Source organism: Photinus pyralis, unplaced genomic scaffold, assembly GCF_008802855.1.
Source record: "Photinus pyralis isolate 1611_PpyrPB1 unplaced genomic scaffold, Ppyr1.3 Ppyr1.4_LG5, whole genome shotgun sequence".
In the NCBI taxonomy this organism is placed as follows: domain Eukaryota; kingdom Metazoa; phylum Arthropoda; class Insecta; order Coleoptera; family Lampyridae; genus Photinus; species Photinus pyralis.
Window position 1 is genome coordinate 26,624,671 of NW_022170596.1, and position 8,817 is coordinate 26,633,487.

General features: G+C 37.3%; 1 protein-coding gene across 3 annotated transcripts; it reads right to left on the minus strand.

Moving 5' to 3' along the window:
• Positions 1-335: 335 nt before the first annotated feature.
• LOC116171591 (probable multidrug resistance-associated protein lethal(2)03659) lies at positions 336-5,634 on the minus strand. 3 transcript variants are annotated; one of them, XM_031488523.1, is made up of 10 exons: positions 5,447-5,634; positions 4,468-4,580; positions 4,200-4,421; positions 3,714-4,153; positions 3,510-3,666; positions 2,270-3,457; positions 1,736-2,220; positions 1,452-1,682; positions 834-1,403; positions 336-695 (listed from the first exon to the last, which is right to left on the minus strand). In XM_031488523.1, the coding sequence occupies exons 2-10, from the start codon at positions 4,542-4,544 to the stop codon at positions 337-339; spliced, it is 3,729 nt and encodes a 1,242-aa protein (XP_031344383.1). In that variant the 5' UTR covers positions 4,545-4,580; positions 5,447-5,634; the 3' UTR covers position 336. The 3 variants fall into 3 exon arrangements, with proteins under 3 accessions (XP_031344383.1, XP_031344384.1, XP_031344385.1); XM_031488524.1 differs by lacking the exon at positions 5,447-5,634 and adding an exon at positions 4,665-4,743; XM_031488525.1 differs by lacking the exons at positions 3,510-3,666; positions 3,714-4,153 and having other exon boundaries at positions 5,447-5,631.
• Positions 5,635-8,817: the final 3,183 nt, after the last annotated feature.

The window sequence follows — 8,817 nt, forward strand, 5'->3', positions numbered from 1 at the left end:
TGAGAATCTTTATCACTGTACCGTTTATTTTTAAAGGTAAGCGTACTTTGTACTATATGGTGTAAGGGTTTGATACTTTCCCTTTCGTTAATTATTAGAAAGGTTGCTTTGCCTTTCATGCATTTGATTTCTTGTAGCTACAGCTACTTCATGCTTTGTTGCTTGCGTTCCCGTTAGGGCAATCGCCACCGTGTACCGTCATTTTGTTTTAATTTCTTCCCTGGACGTAAAAGTCCGCCGAATTTTGGACTAAACCTACCGGTTTTCTAGAATGGCGGTGCGATGCGTTTAAATTTAAAAAATAAAACGATTATTAAACATGAAATAAATGTGTATTCAAGATGTCGCATCGGGCTTTTGTAATGTCTGCAGAATTTTATAAAAGTATCCATTGGAATTTTTAAGCAAAGCAGACGGGTTATCAAACTCAACCACTTCACCAGCCTTCATCACTAAAACTCTATCGTAGTCTAATACCGTCTGTAACCTATGTGCTATAGTCAATATTGTGCAGTTCTTGAACTTTTCTCTAATTGTCTTCTGTATTAAATTGTCCGTTTCCAGGTCAATATTCGCGGTTGCTTCATCCATGATTAATATCTTACTATTATGTAAAATGACTCGTGCCAAACATATCAACTGACGTTGACCAACGCTTAAATTTGCTCCGCTTTGTGTAATTGGATAGCACAATCCTATAATAATTAACAATATTAATTATTTGCCTGGGGTGTACATTTTAACAGACAATGATACATCCATCTCTCCAAGATGAGGACGTACATACCATGTCCATAAGATGTGCTACTTATGAATAATGCAAATAAATGTACCTTGTGGTTTTGATGCAATGAACTGTTTCAGATTAACTTCATCAAGAGCATTCCATATAGCTCCATCATTGATTTCGTCGAATGGATCCAGATTTTTCCGTAACGTACCAGATAACAGCGTCGGATCTTGAGGTATAACTGATATTTTTGATCTTAATGCTTGTAAATTTACACCTTTTATATCTAAGTTATCGATTAAAATAGTTCCGGATGTGTAACTTAGTCGAAGAAGAGCATTGACAATTGATGATTTTCCCGCACCAGTTCTTCCAATAACTCCAATTTTTTCCGTTGGAGAAATTTCAAAACTTACATTTTTCAAAACGGGAGCACCTCGTCTGGAGTACTGAAGGGAAACGTCACGAAAAACTATTCCACCAGTTTCTGGCCACGATTTGCGCGGTTCTGTACCTGACTTGTCTTCTTGTTCTATGGAATCGTACTCTAAAATGCGTTCTACGGATGTTATGCTATTTTCAAGTTCCGCCGTCTGCAGCACTGCCCACTCGAGATATCCGATGAGCGATATCGATTGAGTTATCGCTAATCCTACGTCGCCACTAAGCGCTTCTAAAAGATGCTGTTAGAAACCACCGAAATCGCTTGGAAAAGACTCACCATTGTCGAAAATAACGAAGCTAAGTGTCACGGCGGCAATATATAACGAGCAGAGAGAGTCTAGGAAGTATCCGAAACCTTGTGAGGTGGTCAAAAACAAATGGTAACAGCAACTGTGTAAATCCTGATACGAGTCAAATTCCTCCCTTAGTTTTGCTTCAGCCTGAAAAGCTCGGATCGTGCTGAGGCCTTGCAGCGATGAGCTAAGGTGTTCAAACACAGGACTTCGCGCTGATTGAGTGACACATTATTACACAAAGGAAGTGGTGTTTGTGACGACTTACTTACACCTTCCAGTCGTTTTATGTTCCGGGCCGTCAACAGGCAGAAGCTTTTTAGGTAGTAGGAGATAATACCTATTATGAGTGTAGGTATGATGAGCCACCAGTTCGCAATTACGACCAGGAGAACTGAAGCCAGTGCGCCCAATAATAATTGAGTTGTATCGATTACAATGTTCGGTAGTTGAGTATCAACGGCAGCCATATCCTGTGAGAAACGATTTAAGATTCTCCCTTGCGAATTTGTATTAAAAAAGTGCATGGTTCCACCAATTAGGTTGTTAAACATATTATTGTGCAATTTTTGGGACGAGTTTAATAACAGAGAGAAAGACAAATAAGAACGCAAGGAAACGATAACGAAACATGCGAATGTTAAAGTGGAATAGATGTGGATGTACACCGTCTTTGAATAAGTTTCGTAAGGTGTGGCTTCAGAAGAGTTGCTAACGTTAGCGAACTTTTGTACAGTTTGAGCCATATTCACCCTGGAAAGTTTATTAGCAATAAACATGGCTTTCCGGTTGCAATACTTACCAATGCGTTAAGAAGTAAGGTGCAGAGCTCACTAGGACCTGTGCAAATACAAAGAGTAGTCCAACCAGCATTAGGTTTAAAAATCCACTTGCTGCCAAATACTTCCGGTAGACGGTAGTTGATACAGATCCAACCGAAGTTTGTTCTTTGTTGGTGTCTTCAGTTATGTCTACTTCTCCACCCACTAGCCTGGGTTGTTTCACTATCTCATCATTGAGGTTACTTTGATCCTTGGCGCAATTCAGGACGTTGTTGTTCTCAGAGAATGGGCCTTGAGAGACAACTGTACCGTTACTCATTACGATTACTTCATCGACATCTTTCAAATAGCTCAGTTGATGCGTTACTAGCACTACAGTTTTTCTGCCCAAAAATTCTTTAATGCACTGTTGAAATATTCGTTTACCAACACGATGGTCAACGGCCGCAAAAGGTTCATCCAGTAAGTAAATGTCGGCATCTCTATAAACTGCGCGTGCCAAACTTATCCTTGCCTTTTGACCCCCACTCAAAGAAGCACCGCGTCCTCCCACTATGGTTTGATCACCCATCGGGAACAAACCGAAATCATCTTCGAGAGCACATACACGCACTACGTCGTCGTAACGCTTGGTATCCGTCTTTTCACTGAAGAGAATATTATCGCGAATGCTTCCACTGAATAGCCAAGCATCCTGGGAGGCATAACTGATTTGGCCATTTACATGAATTTTTCCCGAAACTAAGCGAAGTTCTTTCAACACCACATTTAGCAAACTAGATTTTCCACTACCGACTTTGCCAACAACAGCAACAAGAGTGCCTGGTTTCACCGTTAAGTTAACGTTATGTAAAGTAAGATTTTCGTTCCATTTTGCATAACCTTCCACAATTCTAACAGCAATCAGGTCCGTTGTGCCTTCGATGCTTTCCATCTCAATTTCTGGGCGATTCAGAAATTCTTCAATACGCTTTATCGCCACAAGTGTCAGGGCACGATAAGCGATTGATTGGGGAAACACGGATGCTATGCTGCCTCTTAACGAGTTATAGAAGACCATCAATGTGAACACCTTATCCGCTCTTATCTCATCGTGTGACAAATACACTATCATAGTTACATAAATAACGATTGGTATCGTCAGTGCATCGAACGAGATGTTGGCCGCTTTGAGGTACATTGAAAACCGTATGTACTTCACCTCAAGGCTACAAAAGAAGAAGAAGAATTATTTATTTAATTAAAATAGTCGATTGGTACTTGCGGAGCGAAGCTAAAGCTCCTTTAATTAGCTTTTCCCATGCGTATATTTTGATTGCTTTGATCCCTAAAATGATTTCATCCATATAACACACTCTATCATCAGTGCGTGACGCAGCTTTCCATCGATACTTCGACGCCACCTTTCCCAATAAATCTAAAACCGCACAGGTCATAGGACTGCTATCTTAGGTAAATACCTACGATGAGTTGGTATAAGGAGAAATAGCAACAAGACGCCTACAATGGAAGAAAAACCAACTTCCTGGTACATTAAGTATGTGACTATAATGCATTGCACTGGAGCAATCCATAGGTAGTGGAGCAGGAACGCACACACAATAAACATTGGCGCATCCGTAGAAACCAAATTAACAATTTGCCCCACGCTTGTGCTGTTAAAAGCCGCGTTATTTAATTTTAAGGCCTTTCTGTATATTAAAGAGCTACACGCTATCTTCGCTTTCAATCCTACTAAATGTAGACTTGTCATAAGCGGATGGAAGATCAACACATATAAAAACGACATTAAAGCGATGCCGCAAGCATAAATGCGTGCTTCAAACAGCGTTATGCGCAATTCAACAAAAGCTGTGGGCATGTAGTACAACAGCAAACGTCCAAGAAATACGGCTTGGGCCGGTCTGAAAGTTCGCTTTTGAAATATTCGACAATTTAAATGTTACTCACTTCAGCACTAATTCGGACGTTCCCAGTACTAAGCCCAATGCAATATATTCAAAAGCAAAAGTTGACATTAACGCTTTAGCCAATGAGGGTTTCTCCTGATTTTTCCAAAGGGTTTCCACTCTATTGGCCAACGTTTCCGATTGATGTTCGCCAAGAGTCTGATAGAGATCATCCTCTTCAAAAGGTTTCTTGCTACCCTTAATGAATGTTGGTAGGGTATAACTGAAAAAAAGGCGCGCTGAATAAATCTTCACCATTATGCACTTACCAAAATGTAGCTGCTGAAAAGGGGTTTGCATTTTGCCGAGGGTTGTGTTTACGTTTTATATTTCTTGCACTGTTCATTTCTTCTTTAGTCGTGTTATACTCGATAGTTGCAACCTAGTAATAATACCATTGTAGATGAAGGCATTAATTTTTTTGAAAATTTTTGAATCTTAATTAGAGATAAAATATTGATATTACCTCCTAATGGAATCGAAATTGAAAAGTGATACAAATTTAGGGCACTTCATTCCGAGAAACTGTAGCTTATTCTGGACCAATGTAATTCTTTAGTGAATTCCTAATGTTTCTGACCTATTTGTTGATTTTGAATCCCGGAAATCTCTAGATATGATCCCTCATTTGCGACTACAAAAAATGGGGCTTAAAACTGAGCCCCTGCGGTACCAGTTATTATCATTTCCAATTTAGATATAACTGAATATCAATATAATGAGGTGTGCAGCAGCAATTGTGGAAATACATATTTCTTCTATGGCAGCAGTGAACCCTATAGAAGTATAGACTGTACAAAAAGTGGTATAGTATCGAAAGTTTTTAAAAATTTAGCAGATAACACATAAATGCTCTGCAATCCATACGATGATACAATGTTGCCGATCACCTTAAGTAAATCCGTTTCACACAAGTGCCTCTATATACCTAGATATAAAACAAGATAGCATTTGTGGAAATATTCTTTTAGATAAGTATATCATAATTTGAGCGTAATCTTTAATTACAAACGTAACTACCTATATTCGGATAGGTTGGTTGCCTTAATAAAGTAATCTATTTACCAATTTTGTTAGAGAAACGACAAAATGCAATAATCCAATGATGATGAAACATTATAGTTTTATAGTTTTGTTGAGGTATAGGATACAAAACACATTTTCCTCAATAAATCACAGAACACGAAGTAATTGGGAAATTTAATACGCGAGATACCACACACCTAGACTTATTTACTGGGTTCATACCTCAATTTCGTGATTTTTCACCAATTGGTTGTCACATTTTAAACTGAAAATACGTCAGTTTACTCACTTCGACGAAAATATTAGTGGGTATAGCTTTACTAACAGACTTTAGTCGTTTCTTATCACAAGTCCTTGTCAAAATATGGTTTATATCTTAATTAGATACCTAGGTACTTCATACTACGTTTTAGGTTTTTACTTGTGTACTGCTTCAGTACCTCAATTTTTTCGTCCCCCGTTACGGTTATCGCGGTAATGACACCTTCTATCTACCTTTTTCGAAGTCAAACTTACTTAAGGAGTCTCCGCTCTATAATGTATGTAACAACTGTAATATGTATTCAAATAGGTATGACATCTTACATTTGTCAAAAAATCAGTTTCTAAGTTTTTGAATTGTTTATTCATGTAACTTATTATGTATTACCATAGAGTTAGTATTACTTAGAATTACTTTTCATGCGTGTTATTTATCTTTTTTTTTGTTTGTTTGTTACTTTCATTGTTACTGTTCTACTTTCTCGAATTATTATAAGTTTAACTTTTTCCATTTGTCCTCTAATTGGATCTTTTATGTATCTGTTGGGCAAATATATATTATTATTATTATGGTCGGTGTTTCTTGTGAGAACTCAGGTCTAGCCTGGTTAACTAATCGCACGGATTAAAATCAAGTAACGATTAGTGTCTGTGTCTGACGAAGTTATGTAGGGTCTAAAAAAAAAAATCACACACGTACATTGGACATCTAGAGATAGTATGTAATTCGTACTTACCAACATACCTATTGATGGGCACAATAGCCAACGCTATCAGGAAAGAGGAAAACAAAACAAAACAAAAAAAAATCATTATAATAATTCCTGTAATTTTATTAAATGGAGTTTATTGTGTAAGTGTTTCTTTGGCTTTGCGTTTGGGTTGAATACAAGTGGGTTGTGATAACGTGGTGTGCTTCTGTGAAGAAGGAGTTTTGTGTTTTTTAATTGTATTTATGGTGTTTCTTTGTTCCTGAGGTCGTATTTGTGAGGTTGCTTGGGTTTTTGGTGGAGATATTGCAGTATTTTGTGAGCCTGTGGTGGTGTTAAGGTTTTTGCGTTTCGGTTGTATACGAGTGGGTTGTTTCTGAGAAGAAGGAGTATTGTGTTTTTTAACTGTGCTAGGGCGTGTAACTTTATTGGATGGACCTGTCTTTGTAGTACATGTTGCCTTACTTGTATTTATGGTGTTTCTTTGTTCTTGAGGTTGTATTTGTGTTATTGCTTGGGTTATTGGTGGAGGTATTACTGTATTTTGTGAGCTAGTAGTGCTGTTTAGGTTTTTGCGTTTGGGTTGAATACGAGTGGGTTGTGATAACGTGGTGTGTTTCTGTGAAGAAGGAGTTATGTGTTTTTTAACTGTGCTAGGGCGTGTAACTTTATTGGGTGGACCTGTCTTTGTAGTGCATGTTGCGTTACTTGTATTTATGGTGTTTCTTTGTTCTTGAGGTTGTATCTGTGTTGTTGCTTGGGTTATTGGTGGAGATATTACAGTATTTTGTGAGCCTGTAGTGCTTTTAAGGTTGTTGCGTTTCGGTTGAATACGAGTGGGTTGTTTCTGAGAAAGAGGAGTATTGTGTTTTTTAACTGTGCTAAGACGTGTAATTTTATTGGGTGGACCTGTTTTTGTAGTGCATGTTGCGTTACTTGTATTTATTGTGTTTCTTTGTTCTTGAGGTTGTATTTGTGTGGTTGCTTGGGTTATTCGTGGAGATATTACAGTATTTTGTGAGCTAGTAGTGCTGTTTAGGTTTTTGCGTTTAGGTTGTATACGAGTGGGTTGTGATAACGTGGTGTGTTTCTGTGAAGAATGAGTTTTATGTTTTTTAACTGTGCTAAGACGTGTAACTTTATTGGGTGGACCTGTCTTTGTAGTGCATGTTGCGTTACTTGTATTTCTTGTGTTTCTTTGTTCTTGAGGTTGTATTTGTGTGGTTGCATGGGTTACTGGTGGAGACATTACAGTATTTTGTGAGCCTGTAGTGCTGTTAAGGTTGTTGCGTTTGGGTTGAGTACGAGTGGGTTGTGATAACGTGGTGTGTTTCTTATTATTATTATTATTATTATTATTATTAAATGAAATGCGGTGTAAAGGACAGCACCACAGTGGTCAGTCTTATTTAGGTACCAAGATAAAGTTAGTTGGGTCCACCTGAAAACTAATTGCAATTTTCTTGCAATCCATCCAATCGACCTCTGTCACACTGATTCTTACGATACCGTGGTCTAGACATACCTAATTATTAATAATATTATTAACAAGTAAAAACGTTTTCGACCTAAGGCGAATAACTCAGCGCATTTTCCATGGATTGACCAATACTTGCCAAAAGGCAATAGCTATGTGCGCTACGTTTTTCTTTACTAGAGGCATCGATGGTTAAAATTTCAAAGAAATATCTCCATAAAAAGATGACTTTGCAATTGCCTCAGTACAACACGCTCAATAATCTTTGATAGCATTGGCAAGATATTTATTGGTGCTTCTACTTTAGGAATTGTACGTATCTTAGCTTGCTTCCATATCGAAGGAAAGGTATTTGCTCAAATGCTAAAAGGACGATGGAGATTTATCGAGATTTAAACGACTCCTAAAAGCTACTTAAGGGGTTTAGGTTTTCAAAGCTGGGTTTTCAACGAAATGACTATTAAACGTTTTAAAAGCTATTGAAGACTTTTAAAAACGTTTAAAAACTGTCAACATTCAGCCCTGTGATGTATCAAAAACGTCAAACTTAACGTGCAGGTTATCTGACAAAAACGTTATTTTGCGTTATTTAGTATAGGGAAAATGACGTTTTTTTTTATTGATTTAACGTTAGTGGTACATCACAGGGCTGAAAGGTTTTAGATAGATGCCATTATAGTTCGTAAGACTCTTTAAGGTTCAAGAATTAAGTAGTTTTAAAGATTATTAAAGGCTCATAAAAGATTAAATGCTCTAGACTACTTTAAAGACTAAAGGACTACTAATGGATCTTTTAGTGCTCTCAAAGAATCCAAAAGCACTCCTTTTGATCACTTTTGAAGGCTTTTAAATACATATTAAGTCCCTTAGAAGCTCTTTAAAACTGTAGGGTTCTTGAATAATCTTATAGATTTTCAATGTTATTAACTACTTTTGAAGACCATAGATTTTATAGGAGCATTGCATAAGGGCTAATAAACACCAATGCCTTTAATAAAAGCTTTTAAGGACTCTTTGGGACCCTCGCAAAATTTTCAAGGATCGTAGTTGCTCTTAAATATTTGAAAACCCTAGTAGTAGAATTCATGCAACCAGTTTTTCCTTCTTCTATAGAACGCAAATGTGAATTTAAATTAAAGAAGAAG

Bases quoted from the DNA above. Each gene is read 5' to 3' on its own strand.
- LOC116171591 (XM_031488523.1), bottom strand. From the start codon at position 4,544: ATGAACAGTGCAAGAAATATAAAACGTAAACACAACCCTCGGCAAAAT. The intron at 4,154-4,199 runs GTGAGTAACATT...GCGAACTTTCAG, and splicing joins ACGTCCGAATTAGTGCTGAA to ACCGGCCCAAGCCGTATTTC. The intron at 1,404-1,451 runs GTGAGTCTTTTC...AGCATCTTTTAG, and splicing joins CTTCGTTATTTTCGACAATG to AAGCGCTTAGTGGCGACGTA.